Below are 22,822 nucleotides of genomic sequence, written 5' to 3'. Positions count from 1 at the left end.
TAGGTTTGCTATAGGGATTTGCTTCTAAATTGGGCGGTTCCTGAGACATATGTCATCAGAGAGCACTTAGACAGAAAAGAACAACTCTCCTTCAGGAGCTCATAAGTACTGAAAGGATGAAGATTTGTTAATAGAAGTAATTTACAAATTTGTTTAACTTTCTGGAGCCAGTTGATATTTATAAAAAAAGTTTTTTCCTGGATAACCCCTTTAAGAGTATTGACTCTGGTTTTCTCCATCAGACAAGCCCTTTACTATCCAACTAAGTTCTGGCATACAAATTTGGAATTAAGGGGTATTACAATTTTTTTTAACTTCATATCATGGACTCAAAGGCTGAAGAAAAATTCCTGGAATACCCCTTTAATGTCATTTCACACATCTTTATTTTTAGCTTGCCAGATTCTGCAACCCACTGATGTCATGGGGGAACCAAAATTTGCAGCAAAAATAAGGACATGTGAGCTGACCTTTTACAGTATCCTGTGCATATTTGTACATGTGAATACACTCTCAAACTCAATTGTTTAGAAGTGACATTACTCTTTCCATGCTTTTGACATCCTTTTGCTAATGTTTATGCGTTCAAATTATTTGAATAATAATAGACATCAATATAGAAAATTATAACCATATTAGGCTAAGTTCACATTACCATTTGCATCTGACCCATTAAAGGTCCGATCGGCTCTTTAGTTCTTCTTTCTTGAGCCGATCGGACCATGGAATGGGTCAGATGCAAACAGTTACTAGTAGTCAGGTCACAAGCACAAGGTCAGGAGGCGGGCGGCAAAGGAGCAAGGTCAGGTCACAGGCTAAAGGTCAGGAACACTTAAAGGTACACACAAGGTAATGCTATCCATAAGGCACTAAGCATTAAGATAAGGAGGTGCCGGACTAATATAGGGTCCACCCTTCAGGGAACCAATTAAGGGCTACTGGCCCTTTAAAACCAGTAATGCCGGTACTCGTGCGCCCTAAGGAAAGAGTGATGCGTGCTCCATCGATGCAGAGCAGGAGACGGGCTGGGGACAGCTGGAGGTAAGGAGATGCCCGAGACTTGCATGCGGGCATGTCCTGCACCGCGTGTCCCGGAGCCACAGATGTTTGGGAAGAGGGGGCGGCCGGAATGAATGGCCGGAGTGCTGCCCTTAACAGGATACATGGGGCCATTGGTGATCCGGTAATTTTACAGGAATTTAGCGGAGAAAAAAATAGTCCTTGCACTATTTTTTTTCCTCTGTTAAATTTGACGGAACTGGGTTTACAAGACGAAAAACTTACAAAAATATGTAGGATGGGTTACATCATATACAGTAATTTACTCAATACAAATTAGGTACTCTTCTAAAATATTAAATATTAAAAAAACGTTTATTAAATACTAATTAAAAAATGCTCTATCAACAAGACTCAAATTAACAGCACAGCATGTAAAAAAGGTATGTGATACAGCTAAAGATAAAGATGGGTTTACACTGACATATCCACTCATTGGCCACTTTATTCGATACACCTTCCTAGTGCCAGGTTGAACCTTCTTTTACTTCATTCTTTGTGGAACACTTTATACAAGGTGCTGGAAACATTTCTCAGATTTTGATCCATATGATACGATGACATCTCGCAGTTGCTGCAGATTTGTCGGCTGCACATCCATGATGTGAATCTCCCGTTCACCTTATCTCAAAGGCGATCTAATGGATTGAGATCTGGTGATGATGAAGGCCATTGTAGTACAGTGAACTTATTGTCATGTTCAGGAAACCAGTTTTAGATGATGTGAGCTTTATGAAGTAGCCATCAAAGATGTGTACACTGTGGGCATAAAGGGATGGACATGGTCAGCAACAATAGACATGCCGTCAGGTAAGTATGCCAAGAAAATGTCCTCCACACCATTACACCAGCCTGCACAATTGATACAAGGCAGGATGGATCCATGCTTTCATGTTGTTTACACCAAATTCTGACCCTATCATTTGAAATTCACAGCTGGAACTGAGTCTCATCAAACCAGGCAACATTGTTTTAGTCTTCCATTGTCCAATTTTAGTGAGCCAATTGTAGCCTCTTTTTCCAGTTCTCAGCTGACAAGAGTTGCACCTGGTGTGGTCTTCTGCTGCTGTAGCCTATCTGCTTCAAGGCTTGACATGTTGACGGTATTCTGCATACCTTGTCTGTAAGGCTACATTCACACTGCAGACGTTATTTTCAGATTGTGAATAGTGGGAGAAAAAAAAAAGTGTTTGCACCACCTTTTTCTCCTGCTATTCTCTCTGAAAATAGCAGCGCCCAAAAGATGCCATTGACTATAATGGGGTCCATCGGGATCCGTTATGACCCATCAAAATGACGTCCGTCAAACTCCCCCCAAAAAAAGAGAATTTGACGTCCGTTATTGACGAGGCATAACAAGTGTTTTTTTTTTTTTTTTTACTCTGCCTGTCATCTCAAACCAGTCTGCCCATTCTCCTCTCACATTACAATGCATTTTATTTCACACAACTGCTGCTCATTTTATTTCACACAACTGCTGCCTTTATCTTGCTCGGACCATTCTCTGTAATCCCTGGAGATGGTTTTGCATAAAAAATTCCATAGCAGTTTCTAAAAAATACTCAGACCAACACATTTGCCACCGACAACCATCCTATGCTCAGAGGCACTTAAATCCCCTTTCTTTCAATTTCTGATGCTCGGTTTGAACATTAGCAAGTTGTCTTGACCACATTTACATGCCTAAATGCATTGAGTTGTGGCTACTTGATTGACAGATTAGCTATTTGTGTTAACAAGCAGGCGCAATAAAGTGACCAGTAGTGTACATCGGGTGGAGTCCCAGGCACATAGCAATTTAGAGGCATCCGACATACATAGGGCCCCATGGTAAAAAAAGATTATTTGTACTGTGCAGTATACTTTTTTCACTATTCCCTACAGCATCCAGCTGAATGGAATACTGCATAGGTCTAAGCAATTCTGGAGCCTACTGGATGAAGTGTGAACTCAGCTTAAAATCTGATAATAAAAGGAGGCACACAACAATTCTACCTTAACAAGGTCTGTTACCTGTTACACAATGGTGGTCAGACATGCCTGGATAGTAAAATCTACCCTGCATTATAAGGCATAATACATAAATGCAAAACGTCCTTTCAATGTTTCTGTAATAATTTGTGGTTAAACCATCAATAATGAAATTGCCCTTTAAATGGAGCAGCCTAGGAGAGAATAAAGCACCAGCGTAAAAGGGCGGAGCCAGTGAGTGACAGTTACGAAAACGTCATCATTCAACGCCCATAATGTTTCAGCCGACATCACGGGCACCGCCCTCCCCTACTTCCGGGTCTGGCAGTGACGGGGCACTGGGCTGACGTCATCATTGGCTGCCCTGGCCGCTTCTCACTTGTGTCCTTCCGCAAGATAAAAAAAAAAAAAAAAAAAATCCGGCCCATGAACGAAGACTCATAGCGAGCGGTTCTCTGCGCATATCCAACAGCGGCTTCTTTGTCTTTTCCGTATCCCGATTCTACTCTCGCTCAATCCGTTGGGTTTACGCATCAACTTTCACCTCATCTTTAGTAAGATCCTTCCGCACAGCCGCGGTGCTGCGGCCCATCAGCAGCCATTTTGGGTGTCCCGGAGCCGAGGAAATAGCAGCAGCACCGGGCGGTGAGAGCGACAGTGACATGGGGGGTAACTGAGGTGAAGTGTGACAGCTGGGGGAGGGTGGGAAGACTACCAGTGGCGGGTGTGGGGGCTATTAACCTCCGCAGGGGGCTCTGGGAGGCAGGGGCACTGTGACACGGGAGAAAATGTCACAGAGGGGAGTGTGTGGTCACTGACAGGAGGGCATGGACCGGCCTGTGGGGCTGAATGAGAAGCAGCCGAGGGCAGAGGCTGAGGAGCGGCCCGGACTTTAGAGCCCCCTCTCCCTGCAGTATAGTCCGGGTACATCCGATACCAGATAAGACTCCACAATATGGGGAACTGCTTCAGTCTAATGCAACCACTGCCTTCTGTGGTACTACAACTTCTAGCTTCACCTAATGCCAGTAAGTTATTGCCACCATAGGGTCAGCATTGTGTGCCAAATGTCAGATGACAAATACTGCAGGTTGGCACAAGTTTGTTGTTTTCAGCGCTTTTATGTGGCCATGGTGATGTATGGATGGCAATGGGAGCTGACGTCACATGATACTGTCATTTACTTTTTGGGTTGGGGTATTCTTACATAAAGAATTGAGTCGATACTCAGTTTCGCAAACATTGTGTCATGTGATGTCACCTTTGGCCCCAGTGTAACCTTAATAAGCCTGAGGACCACAGGGGGCTATGATGCCTTTTCTATATGGGCACTTCCTTTAAAACAAACTCTACACACACAAAAAAGTGACCTACAGAGTCCTCTTTAATGTAAGAGCATATTATGCCTATGTGCCCTGCGGACCATATGGAATTTGTAGTTTATATGATGGCTTCTCAGCTAAGGGTGCATTCACACCACGTTTTGGCAATGCAGTTCCCGTATCAGGTTTTTGAGGAAAAACCGATTCCTCAAAACCTGACTACTGTATCAATTGTGTATACAAATTTCAACCTGTATACCGTTAAAAACCGTATACGGTTTGAAAAATGATGTCCAATTGCATCAGTTTTTTAAGAAAAAAGTGTACGTTTTTAACTTTTCACTCCATTTTGAATAAAGTTTCACTTGTTTGATTGAAAGTCCAAGAAAAAAAACTGCAAAGTCAAGAACCGGATGGAACCGTATGCACATACAGTTCTGTACAGTTCCCATTGAAAAAAAACCATATACGGTTTAATACAGTTTCTCACCCGGACCAAAAACTGTGGTAGACTACGGTTTTGGGTACGGGAAAAAATCTGACAAAAACGGACACAGCCTGATGCATCTTTTGGCATACGGTTTTCAATGGAGAGTCAATGCATACGGTTTTCAATACGGTTCCATATGGTTTTCCCATAGAAAACGTATACGGAAACTGTATTGCATAAACGTGGTGTGAATGCACCCTAAGCCTGTGACTACAGTTGTTCTTGTAGACAAAATGCAGAGTTTTACAAAAGTGAAGCAATTTGCTCAAATCCTGCAAATAAACAGAAAGGATTAAAAGTTAAAGGAGTACTCTGGTGCAGAGTATTCCTGCTCCGTCCTGCCAAAAAAAAAAAGAAAATTAACCATCTCTCACCTTCCTGGGTTCCCGCGGAGCGCCACTACAGCTGATCGGTCCTCCGGTCCATCTTCTTCATACTTCCACGTGAACGAAGCGTCACGTGGCGCTCAGCCTATCGCCGGCCGCCACAATGTTCTGCCTCGGCCCATAATAGGCAGAGCACCATGTGACTCTTCGTTCACATGGAAGTATGAAGAAGATGGACCGGAGGACCGATCAGCTGTAGTGGCGCTCCGCGGGAACCCAGGAAGGTGAGGGATGGCTTATTTTAATTTTTTTGCAGCCCGGGCAGGATGGAGTAGGAGTAATCTGCACCAGAGTACTCCTTTAATGGGATTCAGTGGTGTCCCTTGTGCAGTGGACTGTCCAGCTTGGACTCTGCGCAGACTCCGCAATGAAGCTTCTGAGCAGAGCACCGACATGGATGTTCACACTGCAGAATTCCAATTCCGGACACAGCCGAAATAATGCACATGCTGCTGTTAATGGGGATGGTGCATGTCCATGTGGTCATAACACCGATACATCACGTCAGCGCCTGCTGCACATGGAAGGTCCGCCTAGAAATTTCTCTGGGTAGATATTTTGTAGTGTGTAAGGGGACGATTTATCAAAACCTGTGCAAAGCAAAAGTTGACCATAGCAACCAATCAGATCGCTTCTTTCATTTTGCAGAGGCTTTGTTAAAAAGGAAAGAAGCGAGCTGGTTGGTTGCTATAGGCAACTGGGACGCTTCCTCTGGACAGGTTTTGGTAAATCTCCCCCTTAGTCTCTGTGTATTCTGGGATAAGTAGTCACATGGTTGGTCGTACACAGTGATTGACAGCTGTCTATTTGCACACTATACACAGCTGGCAGAGTGGGACATATAGAAATGACAAGGTATTCTGGAACGTTTCACGCTGAATATTATTCTGCTCTGTAATTTGCTGCCTGCACATTGGATTAGTTTCCCTTAAAGTGTATGCGTCGCTTTAAAAAATTCTCTCATGACCTAGAGTAGTGTTTTCCAACCAGGGTGCCTCCAGCTATTGCAAAACTACAACGCCCAGCATGCCCGGACAGCCAACGGCTGTCCGGGCATGCTGGGAGTTGTAGTCTTGCAACAGCTGGAGGCACCCTGGTTGGAAAACACTGTCCTAGAGACATGTCAAAAGCCTTGATCGGTCGGGGTCTGAGTGTTCAGGCACTGACTGATCGCTAGATAGAGCTGGGAAAAAAGCATGGCTGACCGAGACTTACATTGCAAATTTGTCTCGCGTGGTGCACGCTCACCTTGCTCGTTCTAGCAATCAGTCAGGGTCCAGGCACTCAGACGCTGACCGATCAAGACTTTTGACATGTCTCTACAATGTGTCAAAAGTATTTTAAAGTGACAGTGCTCATTTAAAATATACGAATGGGATCCGATTTATCATCTCCCAGTACAGAATAATATATCTAATAAAGTATGAAGCCTTACCATATACCCTTATTAGATTTTCCTTCTTTGCAGGATGCTAGGAAAGTGCTCTGTGCTACCCTCCTATTATGTTATCTTGTGTGCTCCATTCTATGTGTTACAAGATGGGCTGTGGTCTCCCTAAAGATCTCTAGTGCACCCTGGAAGTACTTGCTCTTGCAGGTTCTAGCATTAGGGCAGGACAAGCTGGCTGGTTTTCGGGGTGCAGTTTGTCTTCTCTATCAGTGATGTGCTCTCTTTCGGCAGGTTATAGTTCTATAATACAGAAAGTATGTCTTCCTCTATGTGCTAAGAAAGAATGAAATATTTGAGCAATTCAGGGAACTAGCATGTATTAAGGGTAGAATATAGTAAAGGGCAATATGTCGCCATTACTACAAGAGGATTACACAGAGGAAATTGGTCATTTAGGTAAAATTCTAGGTGTCGATCCTGTTAGTCAGGATGACTGTACAGGTGGAGGTGAAACAGTCTGGGGAGGGAGGTGCAGTCCCTTACAGGACATGAGCCATCCTTTACAGCACAGGACTCAGTCCTATTGGGCATTGCTATTTCATCTCACAGAGACATAACTGGCTGTGTTGCTCATAGCAACCAATCCTAACTCCACTTTAAAGGAGTTTTTTGGATAAGGCTGGGTTCACACCATGTTTTTGCAATACAGTTCCTGTACCAGGTTTTAGATAAAAAATAAAAGATTTCCTCAAAACCTGACTAAACTGTATCAAAACGTGTGTACAAATATTAAACCATATATGGTTGAAAACTGTATACGGTTTGAAAAGGTCAGGTGGTTTCTGTTTTTTTTTAAGAAAAAACGTATACGTTTTCAACTTTTCGTTCAATTATGAATTATGAATTAAGTCATTGAAATTCCAAGAAAAAAAACTGCGCAAAGTCAAAAAATGTAGGGTGCAAACCGTCTGGAACCGTACGCACATACGGTTCCCATTGACTCCCATGTTTAAAAAAAAAAAAAAAAAAAAATGTTTCAATATGGTATTTCACCCAGACCAAAAACCGTGGTAGGCTGTGGTTTTGGGTACGGGGAAAAAAAACCTGAAGAAACCGTACAGGAGGCAAAACGGACACAACCTGATGCATCTTTTGGCATAAGGTTTTCAATGGGGAGTCAATGCATACGGTTTTCAATATGGTTCCACACGGTTTTCAAATAGAAAACGTATACGGGAACTGTATTGCAAGAACGTGGTGTGAACCCAGCCTAAGAGGGTTTTTGTTTGTAATATTTAGTGATTGAATTCTTTCCCTGTCCCCGCTACCATTCTTTTATCTTGGTGACACTGCATCCAGCTAATGGTGGAAGCTGTTGGGTGATGTACCCATGGGGTGGTATTTTACTATAGATGCAATGTCATTGAGGTCCTGTAAACGGCACGGGGGGGAACTGAAGTTGCAATATGGACGGTAGACTCTGGTTACCATGGGAAATGTGGCCATTAGCTCTGTCCTCTGTTACTTTACTCCACGCTTAGCTTCAGTAGACAGTGGGCATGTAGACCCTGGTGAGTGGCATCACCAGCTGTGCCCTCACATAAGATTCTATTTACTAGACTAGTAGACTTTTGCCACAATTTTCTCAAAACTTTAACGTCGTGCTATGATTATGTTGAAACCTAAAAACATATGGCCGTGCCATGCGAACAGACCCTTACAGGAGTGGGCACCGTGTAGGGGGCATGTCGGAGCTCTTGGGTCTGCATGACTACCACTTTCCTATGGAGATCAGTATAGCTTTACAGCTCTGGTGTTATAGGCAAGCTGTGCAGTGATAGTTTGCTACAGAGCAGTGGTCTTCAACCTGCGGCCCTCCAGATGTTGCAAAACTACAACTCCCAGCATTCCCGGACAGCCGCTGGCTGTCCGGGCATGCTGGGAGTTGTAGTTTTGCAACATCTGGAGGGCTGCAGGTTGAAGACCACTGCTGTAGAGCATAAAGCCCCATGAGGCCTATTGGGGGAGATTTGTCAAAACCTGTGTCAGATTGCTTATTTATTTTTTCAGAGGCCTTTTTAAAATAAAATAAACAAATATGGTTGCTATGGACAACTGCACCACGCTTCCCCTGCATAGGTTTTGATAAATATCATCCATTGTCTGCTAGTGAGAGCCAGAATGTGTATTTGGTAGTAGAGAGGCTTCTTCTGTTCAGGGGCATTTGCCAGAGTAGACACACACACACTGGGTAGAGCTGCGCCGCTTTTGATGACCACATTACATAGACATGTATTGATTATAGTGATGAAGTGTATTTCTTCACTCACGAAGTGTTAACAATGCAGTTTCCATGGCGAGATCTGATTGTGGAGGGGGAAGGGTGTTCTTAATTTTTTATAGTTCTCTTCTATCTAAAGCAGCGGTCGCCAAACTGTGGAACTCCTAGCTGTCGCAAAGCTACAACTTCCAGCATGCCTAGAGTTGTAGTTTTTCAACACCGGGAAATACAGATAAAAGGGTCAAACTAAGTTAAATATTAAATAACAATGACTGTCCATGCCGATACTTGCTATAACCCCGCTGATTCCCCACTTTCTGCTCTGTCTTGACACACACATAGTACTGCCTGCTCAGCCAATCACTGCCTGAGGCATGTTACTGCTGTGGGCAGTGATTGGTTGATTGGGCCTTTCCTTTGTCAAGATGGGACCCAGTATATGTCAGAATAGTGGCGGTGAAATCAGTAATATTTGTTTATCTATCATTTTTGAAAAACAGTCTGTCCAATGAAAAACATCCCCCCCCCCTCCCAAAAAAACACAAACGTTTTGTAGTTTTACCCCCTGTGTGTTTTGTGAGGTTTTCCTATGTACTTTCTGTATGTATTGGGTGTGAGTTGCAATCCTCCGTCAAACAGCCGTGCAATAAACTATGGATTAAAATGTTAGCATGTAGCAAATGCAGGAATCTTAAGACCCAGGCCTCACAGAGTTCCAATAATGTGCATTGGAATGTTTCCAATCCTGAACGAACACATAGGGGTCTGAGTATTACATGGAGAGGTGACCTGAGGATTTGCTGGAAATACTGCTGCGTATCACTAGTTTAAGATCTCGCGCACACACAACCCTGTCTGATAAAGATCTGTATATCTGCCCATATCTTGTACACAAAGCTGAAAGTTGGAGCAGCACGCTCTATTTGAATATAAATAATTGAGGCCCTTAGTAGGGATCGACCGATAACGTTTTTATAGGGCCGATACCGATAATTTGTGGAGGTTAGGGCCGATAGCTGATAACTTATACCGATATTCCGGTATAAGTTATCGGCTATTTATCCCTCCGCTACACCGCTACAGATCATTGATTTAAAGCGGGTGCTTTAAATCAATGAACTGCAGTGGCTTTTGCGGTGCCATAGACCGCCACCGCCCGCTTCTCTCCCCCTGCCTGTCCGGGGGTCCTCCTGAGTCCTATCACCGCATTATGGGATTATCGGCAAGGTAATTGCCGATACCGATAATGCCCAAAATCGTGATTATCGGCCAAACCGATAATCGGTCGATCCCTAGCCCTTAGCACACTTTGTGTTCAAAACGTGTTTCCCCCCCCCCCCCCCCCCAATCCACTATGCTGAGGTAGCCTGACTTCGAATTGGACCCCAACATGATCACTCTACTCACTTTTCCTGGACATGTAGCCTCTGCAGAGGTGAGTAGAGTGATTGTAAGGGTCCTATCCGAAGTGAGACCACCTCTGCCTGGTGGACTAACAGCACTGTTTTCAGAGCTTGTATAGGTAAGATTAGTTAAAGTGTACCTGTCAGATCCCACAAAAAAAAGTTACTCTGTACCTAATCCTGACCATGTACATCTTATTTGTATGCCTCTGTCACCTATATTCATTATAAAAATACCTCTTTTCATTGGCTCACGGTGTTAGAAATCCTCTCGTGAAAAATGCTTGTCCCTCACTTGTGGTGGTGAGAGGTGATTGGTGTGTCTACTCATGCACTTTATTAGCGTCTGCTCATGCAGCCTTGTCCATGACTTATGGACAAGCTGCTGCTGCAGGAGTGTTAAGTGTCCCAGTAGGTATATATACCCCTAGTGGTGGTATTTTCAGGGACCATTCTCTTTACTAAATATTCAAAAATGTTTAAACAACCATATTAGGAAAGATCTTAATTTTCATCAGTAACCACATATAAAAAGTTTTTAGATCTGACAGTGCCCATTTAACCCCTTAAGGACTCAGGGCGTACTTGTAAGTCCTGAGTCCGCTCTCGTTCTATAACGCGGGGCCACAGCGTCATAGCGGGTCGGGCCCGGCCTCTAACAATGGCCGAGACCCGTGGCTAATAGCGCGTGGTAATGATTGCGGTGCCATGTGCTATTAATCCTTTAGACGCAGCGTTCAAAGTTGATCGCCACGTCTAAAGTGAAACTAAACTGCTGCCGTTTAGCTCAGGGGGTTGTTCGGGACTGCCGAAGTGAAATCATAGCGTCCCGAACAGCTGGAACACAATTGCCTCCTGGTGTCCAATTGCAGAATGACTGACCAGCGCCTGAGATCCAGGCATGAGCAGTCAAGCGGCAGAATCATTGATCAATGGTTTCCTATGGGAGCTATAACATTGCAAAAAAATTTAAGTTTAAATAGGATCCCTTTTCCCATTTAAAAAAAGCAGTGTAAATAAAAATAAACATGTGGTATCGCTGCGTGCAGAAATGTCCGAATTATAAAAATATATAATTAATCCGCACAGTCAATGGCGTACGCGCAAAAAAATTCCTAAGTCCAAAATAGGGTATTTTTGGTCACTTTTTATATTGTGAAACAATTACCGTATTTATCGGCGTATAACACACACTTTTTAGGCTAAAATTTTTAGCCTAAAGTCTACCTGCGTGTTATACGCCGATAAGCCGCTGCAGTTCAATGATTTAAAGCGGGCGCTTTAAATCAATGAACTGCAGTGGCTTTGCAGGTGCAGAGACCGCCAGCGCTGCCGGCTTCTCTGCCCCTGCCTGTCCTGGGGTCTAGAGCCCTGCTGCCAGCCCTTCTCTCCCCCTGGCTATCGGTGCCGCTGCCCGTTCTCTTCCCCCTGGCTATCGGTGCCGCTGCCCCATTGCCGGCACCGATAGACAAGGGGAGAGAAGGGGCAGCGCCGTTGCCTCCCCCATCCCCGGTTGTATAATTAGCTATTGCCGGGGTGGGGTCCACGCTGCTTCAGGCCTCCGGTTTGCGGCCCCTGCGTCGTTGCTATGCGCTGCGAGGCACAATGACATCACTCGTCATTGCGCCGCGCAGATAGCCACGGGGAGAGAAGGGCCGGCAGCAGGGCTCTAGACCCCAGGAAAGGCCAGGGGAGAGAAGCGGGCAGTGATGGCCTCTCTCCCCCTGCCTTTCCTGGGGGTGTATCGGGGTATACGCATGCACACACACGCACCCTCATTTTACCAAGGATATTTGGGTAAAAAACTTTTTTTTACCCAAATATCCTTGGTAAAATGAGGGTGCGTGGTATACCCCGATAAATACGGTAATAAAAAGCGATCAATACAAAAATGGTACTGCTAAAAACTTCAGATCACAGCGCAAAAAATTAGCCCTCATACCGCCCCATACGTGGAAAAATAAAGTTATAGGGGTCAGAAGATGACAATTTTAAACGTATAAAATTTCTTGCATGTAGTTATGATTTTTTGCAGCAGTACGACAAAATCAAACCTGAGTAGGGTATCATTTTAATTGTATGGACCTACAGAATAAAGATAAGGTGTCATTTTTACCAGAAAATGTACTGTGTAGAAACAGAAGCCCCCAAAATTTACAAAATGGCGTTTTTTCTTCAATTTTGCCACACAATGATTTTTTTCCGTTTCACCGTAGATTTTTGGGTAAAATGACTGATGTCATTACAAAGTAGAATTGGTGGCACAAAAAATAAGCCATCATATGGATTTTTAGGTGCAAAATTGAAAGAATTATGATTTTTTTAAAGGTAAGGAGGAAAAAACGAAAGTACAGAAATGGAAAAACCCAGAGTCCTTAACCCCTTAACGACGCAGGACGTATATTTACATCCTGCGCCGGCTCCCGCGATATGAAGCGGGATCGCGCCGCGATCCCGCATCATATCGCGTTGGTCCCGGTGCTCATCAACGGCCGGGACCCGCGGCTAATACCACACATCGCCGATATTAACCCTTTAGAAGCGGCGGTCAAAGCTGACCGCCGCTTCGAAAGTGAAAGTGACCCGGCTGCTCATTCGGGCTGTTCGGGACCGCCGCGGTGAAATCGCGGCGTCCCGAACAGCTTGCAGGACACCGGGAGGGCCCTTACCTGCCTCCTCGGTGTCCGATCGGCGAATGACTGCTCCGTGCCTGAGATCCAGGCAGGAGCAGTCAAGCGCCGATAACACTGATCACAGGCGTGTTAATACACGCCTGTGATCTGTGTAAAAGATCAGTGTGTGCAGTGTTATAGGTCCCTATGATTTTTATTTCCGTTTCGCCGTGCATTTTTGGGTAAAATGACTGTCACTATGGGACCTATAACACTGCAAAAAAAAGTAAAAAAAAAGTTAATAAAGGTCATTTAACCCCTTCCCTAATAAAAGTTTGAATCACCCCCCTTTTCCCATAAAAAAAAAAATGTAAAAAATAAATAAAAATAAACACATGTGGTATCGCCGCGTGCGTAAATGTCTGAACTATAAAAATATATCATTAATTAAACCGCTCGGTCAATGGCGTACGCGCAAAAAAATTCCAAAGTCAAAAAAAGCGCATTTTTGGGCACTTTTTATACCATTAAAAAATGAATAAAAAGTGATCAAAAAGTCCGATCAAAACAAGAATCATACCGATAAAAACTTCAGATCACGGTGCAAAAAATGAGTCCTCATACCGCCCTGTACGTGGAAAAATAAAAGTTATAGGGGTCAGAGGATGACATTTTTAAACGTATAAATTTTCCTGCATGTAGTTATGATTTTTTCCAGAAGTGCGACAATATCCAACCTATATAAGTAGGGTATCATTTTAACCGAATGGACCTACAGAATAATAAGGTGTAATTTTTACCGAAATATGCACTGCGTAGAAGCGGAAGCCCCCAAAAGTTACAAAATGGCGTTTTTTCTTCGATTTTGTCGCACAATGATTTTTTTTTTCCGTTTCGCCGTGCATTTTTGGGTAAAATGACTGTCACTGCAAAGTAGAATTGGCGACACAAAAATAAGCCATACTATGGATTTTTAGGTGGAAAATTGAAAGGGTTATGATTTTTAAAAGGTAAGGAGGAAAAAACGAAAGTGCAAAAACTGAAAAACCCTGAGTCCTTAAGAGGTTAAGGGGTTAAATGTATGGCACCCTACACAAACTTTAAAGCCATAATAGAGTTCCATATTACGGGAACCATTACGAGGCCCCCATGATGTGTTCACACATTCACAATTTTCTTTGCAGTTGTTAAAGGAGATGTCCGGTATGGACTATTCCTATTCCATCCTGCCCGGGCTGCAAAAAAAGAGAAAACAAACTTTTACTTACCTTCCTACATTCCCTCGGAGCTCCGCAACAGCTGATCAGTCGGCCGGGCTGTCTACTTCCTACTTCCCTTAGCCCGGGACGTCACACGGTGCTTCAGCCTATCACCGGCTGCAGTGATGTCCCGCCTCGGCACGGTGATAGGCTGAAGCGCCTTGTGATGTCCTGGGCTAAGGGAAGTAGGAATTAGACAGCCCGGCCGACAGATCAGCCATTACGGAGCTCCAGGGAATGTAGGAAGGTAAGTGAAAGTTTTTTTTTTTTTTTTTTTTTTTTTTGCAGGATGGAATAGAAATGGTCCGTACCAGATATCTCCCTTAAATATAAATCCAGGATGTAATTGAGCAAATTAATAATATTAAATATGTTTCTAAGAATGTTGGGGTCATATGACAAAGTATTGATTCACAAATAGGTGTTTGGGGGGGGGGGGGGGAGACAAGAATGTGGCATGTGGAAATTTTTTTAGGAATCTGCAAAATCTGGTTAAAGGGTACTCTGGCGCTAAGACATCTTCTCCCCTATCCAAAGCTGTCACGCCCCCTCCATAGGCTTGCATTGAGGGGCAGGAGCATGACATCACACGGGGCTGTGATCACTAGTAATCAGACCCGGAGCGAGCACGGTGTGGAAGATCACGGGGGTCCCCAACAGCAGGACCCCCGCAATCAGGCATCTTATCCCCTATCCTTTGGATAGGGGATAAGATGTCTTAGCGCCGGGGCACCCCTTTAACTCAAGGAACAGACATACAAATAATCCTGCCATTTTCTCACTCAACTTAGTCGCTGTCACAAAGTGTGTCATCCAGCTCTCCTAAGCTTTAAAACAGCAATGTGCCTAGTTATTGTAGAGGGGGAAGTTTCGGATCCACTGCACACTCCTTGTGCCAAATTTTGATTTTCACCACAGAAATCAGATCTTTGACATAACACATGCAAATCATGCTGAGGCTTTGCTATGGATTTTCAGATATATGGCCAGCACTCCTAGAAAATGAGTAAATGACAGAGGAGTAGAACGCTTATCTATGGGAATACCTAGTATTCAGAACTCCAGGAAAGTTGGATTACATTTGATATTTGTTGTCATCTTTTCCAGAAGCAGATATATTTAATGGCAAGTTTGTAAGGATGTGGTTGGCATCTTACACATGTTATCCAGCTTTCCCAGAACCATATGCATTTATTGACATAACAAAGGAGGAGTTGTTATAGAGCTTTCCCACAACAAGATGTATGACATGACAGAGGAGGATGGCACAAGGCTGGTACTATTCATGATTTCAAGGGGAAATACTCTATAATAATAGCTGGCACACAATGTGGGCAGGGTCTTGGCATTCAGTAAAGGGAGTGGTGTAGCAGTAAGACCTTTGATCTATCATTGGGACAAAGGGAGTAGTTGACATATTAATGGCCAGTGTTTGTCTATATTCGCTTCCTTTCAGCAGTTTTGTAATAGAAGTTTCCCCGGCTCCACCGCTTTCGGATCTTGCTCCATGGCTGTAAGCAGCTGATAGGAAGCGAGCAAGAGGTTTTACTGGAGTGAATCCTGTTAGAAGAGGCAGATTGGTATGCCATGTTCTGCTGTAGATGGTTAACGCCAAGCTGTAGTAAAGAATTCATGACAAGGTTACAAAGTCACATTCCAGGCACTGATCCATGGAGGGAAGGAACGCAGGTTTCTGTTAAGATTACTCCTTGGCCGATTAGTTTGGGGATTGGCAAACACCTTTCGCCTTTTGAAATTGTCTTAGGAGCTTTTGTGTGAGAAAGTGGGATTATAGAACATTGTGTTGAATGGTAGTCAAGGGATAGGTAGGATCATTGCTCTGCTGCCTTGACTCCTAATGTAATGTAGTTTTTCACTTTGTCATCAAGACAGCACCACCATGAGATTATCACCTGTAGCTCTAATAGGAACAGGAAACAGAGGTTAAATAGGCCCCTCCCCATCCACCCTTAAATGTTTTCTGTTCCTAGGAGCATACATGGAGAGTAAGGTTCTTGCCTCTGGTGTGCTGGTTTCTGCTCCGAACGGGGCTGCCAGGCAGCAGAAGGCTTTGGTCATGCTGGTATCTCCCTCCCCCTGTGCTGCATCGGGTCGTGCTGCCTCCGGGTTGTTGCCTCCTGGTCCTGTTCTGGCCGGTCTCTGTTCTCCTTGGAGCTCCCTGGCTGTTCCGGGCTCTATGCTGCCGGGGCGCACCCATCTGACGTTATGGCACGCATGGACGCATGCGTGTTCGGGCATTGGCTGGGGACTAGAAGTCCTTCCCTCAAGCATGGAGGGGTGCCACGTTTGAACAGAGGAGTATATATTGCTCCTCTGTTCCATCCTACATCCCTCTGAGTCATGGATGTGTCTGCTGCCCCCCGCACTGCTCATCTGGAGTGCTCTGCATCAGCTGTAACCATGAGTAGCTGGCCCTAAGGGGGGTTCACTTACTTTCTGTGCTGCTTTTCTTATGTATCTCATGGTATTTTCTATAGCAGCGGTTTCTTTCGGGTTTGCACCATATTGCCTAGCTCTATGCTTCTTTTTTTCCACTATATTCTACTTTCTTAAGAAGTAGGATATAGTTTGATTCTTTTTGGTATTCCCTTTCCCACTTAGGGGACAAGGAGGCCCCGATGAAATCAAAAGAAAGAGAATCCTCTAAAGAAACTGTTAAGGAATCTAAGTCCAGAAAATGTGGAATCTTTGCTGTGGTACTACCAGATACTCATCCTTAACCCCTTAAGGACGGACCCATTTTTTTACCTTAATGACCAGGCTCTTTTTTTATTTGACAGGTGTCCCTTTAATTGGTAATAACTTTAGGACGCTTTGTCAGAGCGGAGTGATTCTGATATCCTTTTTTTGTGACATATTATTCTTTATAAAAGTGGTGCATTTTTGTTGACCCATGCAGAAATTTTTGTGAAATAATGTGAAAAACTGGAAAATATCTGGAATTTTTTAAAAATTTTTTATGGTGTACGCTGTGCAGCAAAAGCGTTATTTATTCTGTGGGACAGTACGATTATGGCGATACCCATTTTATATAGCTTTCTATGTTCTTTTTCCTTTTCTGAGCAAAATTATTTTTCCAACAGCCGTAACTTTATTTTTTGTCCGACACCATTGAGTAAGGGCTTATTTTTTGCAGAATGAGCTGCACTTTTCATTGGTATCATTTTTGCGATACGTGCTACCTTTTGATCTTTTTTTATTCTGCTATTTGTATCAAAATTGGCGAATTTAGCATTTTTTGTTTTTTTAAAGGGGCTTCGACGTACGGGATAATTTACATTATAGTTTTATAGTACACGTCATTACGGATGTGGCAATACCTATTATGTATATGATTTGAGTTTTTGATCTTTTTTGGTGATAATACAGGGCTTTTATTGGGAAAGGGACATTTATTTATTCTTTAATTTTTATTTTTTTTACACTTCATACTTTTATTGAAGAACTTTTTTTTTTTTTTTTTTTTTTTTTTACAGGTCATACTATGCAGCAATACAGTTGTACTGCAGCACAGTATGACCAGATCACCTGCACACTGTACAGGCTTCTGTAGCAGGCAGACAGGAGGTCATGATCTGATCTCCTGATGCCATAGCAACCTACAGTGACCCACGATCATATCGTGGCACCGCCGCTGGTGAACAGGGGGAGAGCGCTCCCCCTGTCAACACCATAGATGCCGTGATCAGGATTGATAATGGCATCTTTGGGGTTAATGCTACCTGGACCGGCTGCGGCGGCACTCCGGCTGTGATTGACAGCCGGGTCCCGCTGACTATCTCCTGTACTGCCTGCGGCAGTGCAGGAGATCACTAGGACGTATGCATATGTCCCATTGTGCGAACGTGTCGGATGCTGGGATGTATGCTTGTCTTGGGGCTAAATGGCTATGTTGTGAGATTACCATAACATTGTGGCTAGCTTTTTGTGAACTGGCATTTCCTGTTTTAGTTTTTCTTTAAATACAAATCCCATAATTCCATTTTCCTCCCTCCCACACATCAGCCACCCCACTCATTGAAACATAGATGAGCTGCATCCATTCAAAAGACCTGTGGTTTTCAATCAGGGTGACTACAGCTGTTGCAGATTGATCTCTCTTCCACCAAGCCTTCACTCCACCCATTGAAGCAGACAGGCTCCCTGTCATCAGCTGACTAGTGAGTCGGGTCTCGGCCGCATTGCAACCTGGGAAAAATCTGAGACAAGTAATTTTTTGTATGCTGTTAAAAATAAATATTGTAGTGAAACTTAGAGAAGAATTGTGAGAAAACCATCACACACAGGTACAGACACTATATTATAAACTACACTAACTTTACAGCCTCTGTAACATAGTCAAATAAAATTCCTGGAATACCCCTTTAACCCCTTTGTAAAGCTTGCACTGACAGAATTGTTTTCCAAGAACCTCTGTCCTTTATGGATGAGCTTTGTTTACTTACAAATCAACAAGTACAGTCTGCCATAGCTACTGCACTGCCTAGTACCTCAGCTCCCGCTACTATTGATATGCCTGTGGCTGAACCTACTCCATCAAAAAAGCAAAAAACTGCTATTGTTTTGGACTCAGTCTCGGATTCTAATGAAGATTTGAATTCTGGTGTTACTTTCTCTGAAGAAGAGGGTTAAATTCAAGACACTCATCCTAAGAGGGATGGTAAAAAAATTATATATAATTTTTCTATTGACGATACAGATATCTTACTGCTGTAAGAAATGCCATGAATATAATACTCCAGAACCTATGTCTGTCCAGGACAGGATGTTTGCTGGTCTGAAACCTCAAAAAAGTTTTTTGGTTCATGACAGCGTAAAGACTCATCACAGATGAGTGGCAGGTTCCAGAGTGGTGCTTGCAGATTCCTAAAGAATTTCGCAATTGTTTCCCCTTTGACCCTAATGAAGTAAATCTGTGGAGTGAATCTCCAAAAATGCATGTGCAGCTTTCTGAAGTTGTTAAAAGTACTGCGCTTCCATATGAGTATGTGGCTCAGCTTAAGGACACCCTAGACCTCAAAATGGATGGTCTAAAAACATCCTGGGAAGCCTCATCTGCTTTAATCAACCCCAATATTGCAGCTACTACTGTAGCCAGGTCTCTCTTTATATGGCTAGAGGAGTTAGAGAGCCATTTGCTCAATAAAACATCTACAGAAAATATTTTCTTCCATTCCAATGTTAAAACCAGCCACAGCCTTTTTGGTGGGTACATCATCGGAATAATTTTGATTTGTGGCAAAGCCACCGCCTTATCGAACTCCGCTAGAAGGGCCCTATGGGTTAAAAATTGGCAAGGTGACTCTACCTCTAAGGATAAGCTTTGTGCCATCCCCTTCCAGGGTAATCTTGTCTTTGGGCTGGTCCTTGAAAAAATTCTAGAACAGGCGGCTGACAGGAAAAAAAAGATTTCCCTATCCAGAAAAAACCTAAACAAAATTTTTTTGTTCTTTTTAATAGGAACAAAGAATATAAAGGGAAAGGTAAAGGAGGTCGCTGGAGCTATCCAAAAGGAGGGAAAAGCAAAGACTTTATCCTCAATCCCAATTCTGATAACAAAAAGCAATGGCAATCTTGTGGGAGGAAGGCTGTCTCTGTCCAATCACCAGTGGTCCTAGATCACACAAAAATCCCTTCATTCTAATTTCCATAGCTCAGGGATACAGAATAGCGTTTATCAGCCTCCATCCTCAAAGATTTTGTTCTACAAATCTCGGATCAGACATTTTAAATGAATGTCTCTTTTCAGGCATAAAATATCTTTTGTCACTAGGAGCTGTCATTCTGGTCCCCATCTTGGAACAAGGTCTGGGTCACTACGTTCAGAACTATTTTGAATCTTAAAAAATCTAAACAAGTTTATTTCATGCAAAAGGTTCAAGATGGAGACCCTGAAGACATAGAAGCCATACCTCCTGATTCATAGAGACTCCTGGATGTGCACCATCGATCTAAAAGATGCCTACTTCCACCTACTAATTCATCCCTCTCATCAAAAATACTTCAGTTTTGCAATTCAACACAATCACTCTACCCTCAATTTTCAATTTCAGGCCCTTCCTCTCCGAATATCCTCCGCCCTGAGGATATTTACGAAAGTAATGATAGAGGTGGTTGCTCAACTGAGACAAAAAGGAATTTTAATAATCCCTTACCTGGACAATTTACTAATTATTGCCCAGTCAAAGGAGACACTTCATCAGCACCTCCTTCTAACTCTGTCTTCTCTTCAAAACCTTGGCTGGATCATAAACTGGCAGAAGTCAGACTTAATTCCAGCAAGGAAGAGGACATTTCTGGGCATGATCCTAAATTTGGAGAAAAAAAGACCTTTCTCCCAGATGACAAGATTCTCTCCCTTCAGCTGAAAGGAAAAAATCGGAGAAATACGGAGAAATTCTTTTCCTAGAAGAAAAAAACATGTCAGTCCTGGGATCAGTGACATCCTGTATATCGGCAGTACCGTGGGCTCAAAGCCAATCGAGACCCCTTCAATTCCTGATTTTGAAAGTATGGGACAAATCCCAACTGTCTTTAGAGAAGATATTACAAATTCCACATCAGGTAAAAGCCTAAGCTTGGTGGCTGAAGAAAAGGAAAATCTCTGGGAATTCATTGGATCCTCTCTCCTGCTGTTACAGTGACGAGTGACGCAAGTCTTTGGGGTTGGGGTGCTCACGTCGAGCACCTTTCATCTTCAGGGCTCATGGTCCCAGAAAACCGGATGTCACTCCTCCAACTTTCGGGAATTGAAGGTTGTTTTAATGGCATTAAGCGCTTCAGAACATCTCTCAAAAAACCATCACATGAAGTTATATTCGGACAATATAACCCCAGTGGCCTTTCTCAACCACCAAGGGGGAACAAGACATTCCCCTCTAAGTGATCTCTCCTCAAAGATTTTCATCTGGGCAGAGAAAAATGTTCTTTCCCTTACAGCTGTACATCTTAAGGGCGTAGAAGATCAGGAAGCAGACTTCCTAAGCCGAAACCAAGTGGATCCAGGGGAATGGGAGCTAAATTTACAAGTTTTTCAGTCACTGGTGAGAGTTTGGGCAAACCCGGAAATAGATCTCTCAATCCGAGTGAGAAAGCTCTTGCAGTAGATGCTCTTCAACAAGCTTGGGACTTTTCTCTTGTTTATGCATTTCCTCCTCTGCCTCTCATCCTGAAAGCGCTCCAAAAGATTTAAGTGGAGAAAGTTTGTGTCATCTTCATAGCCCCTTGGTGGCCCCAGAGGGGTTGGTTCAGTCTCCTAAATCTCCTCTCTCTGTAACAGATCCGATCCAGCTTCTTTTAGGTGAAGAATCTTCTGATGCCTGGGACCTCTATGTTACCAAGACCTATAAACCCTACAGTTTAACAGCATGGCTCTTGAAAGGCAGCTCCTACTAAAGAAAGGACTTTCTATTAAGGTGGTTAATACATTGTTAAAAAGTAAAAAAGGTTCTACTTCTGCTGTATATTTAAAGGAGATGTCTGGTACCGACTATTCCTATTCCATCCTGCCCGGGCTGCAAAAAAAGAGAGAAACTTTCACTTACCTTCCTACGTTCCTCTGGAGCCCCGCAACAGCTGATCAGTCGGCTGGGTTGTCTACTTCCCTTAGGCTGAAGCGCTGTGTGACGTTCCTGGCTATCACCGGCAGCGATGACCCACCTCGGCCAGTGGTAGGCTGATGCGCCGTGTGACGTCCTGGGCTAAGGGAAGTAGGAAGTAGACAGCCCAGCTGACCGATCAGCTGTTGCAGACCTCCGGGGGAACGTAGGAGGATAAGTGAAAGTTTTTTATTTATTTTTTTTTTTTTGCAGCCCAGGCAGGATGGAATAGGAATAGTCTGTACTGGACATCTCCTTTTAAGATACAGGAAGAAGTTTATCTCGTGGTGTGCTCCTTCCCCACCGGACATTCTGAATCCAGACATCCCTAACATACTAGACTTTCTACAAGAAAGGTTCAAAAAAAGGTCTTTCTATCAGTACCTTTAAAAGTTCATACGGCAGCTTTGGGATGCTACTTTGATACCTCTCTAGCTGAACATAAATGGATAAAAATATATTTTTTTCTGCCATTTCTAGATTAAAACCTCAAATATCTTACTTGACTCCTCCATGGGATTTAAATTTTGTTCTTTCTGCTTTAACCAAACATCCCTTTTGAGCCTCTGTCTGAGACCTCTGTTAAATTATTGACCTGCAAAACTGCGCTGTTAGTTGCCATCACCTCAGCAAGAAGGGTTGGAGAAATCCAAACTCTATCTATTTAAGAACCATAATGTATCATCCTGGGTGATAGGATTATCTTCAAACTTAATCCAGTTTTTCTTCCAAAAGTGGTCACTAATTTTCACAGGTCTCGGGATATTACATTGCCCTCATTATTCAATAATCCAAAAAATCAGAAGGAGGAAGTCTTAAATAACCTTGATGTTAAAAGATGTGTTATTCATTACTTGGAGACTACTAAATTCTGGAGAAAAGATTCAAACCTTTTCGTTCAATTTCAAGGGCCCAATAAGGGCACAATTTCAAGGGCCCAATAAGGGCAAGAAAGCTTCAAAAATATTCAATCTCTAGGTGGCTGAAGATGACTATCCAGGAGGCCTATAAATCTTCCAGTAAGCAAGTC

At 43.4% G+C, this 22,822-nt stretch overlaps 1 protein-coding gene across 4 annotated transcripts in view; it reads left to right on the top strand.

Annotated features, from left to right (window-relative positions):
* Positions 1-3,439: 3,439 nt before the first annotated feature.
* AP1G1 (adaptor related protein complex 1 subunit gamma 1) overlaps positions 3,440-22,822 on the top strand; it is a 102,111-nt gene continuing 82,728 nt past the window's right edge. For 2 of the 4 annotated variants that reach the window (XM_056525864.1, XM_056525865.1), the window contains exon 1: positions 3,440-3,675. Coding sequence is in view for 1 of the 4 variants with exons in the window: in XM_056525866.1 (XP_056381841.1) it covers positions 4,053-4,058 (6 nt within the window). In the remaining 3 variants the exon portion in view is untranslated. Of the gene's footprint in view, positions 3,676-3,841; positions 4,059-22,822 lie in introns of those variants that run through there. The other 2 variants (XM_056525867.1, XM_056525866.1) reach the window with 2 other exon arrangements.

Source organism: Hyla sarda, chromosome 6 (assembly GCF_029499605.1).
Source record: "Hyla sarda isolate aHylSar1 chromosome 6, aHylSar1.hap1, whole genome shotgun sequence".
Classification (NCBI taxonomy): domain Eukaryota; kingdom Metazoa; phylum Chordata; class Amphibia; order Anura; family Hylidae; genus Hyla; species Hyla sarda.
Note: the sequence above shows the minus strand (reverse complement) of the source record. Positions and strands in the feature narration are given on the sequence as shown.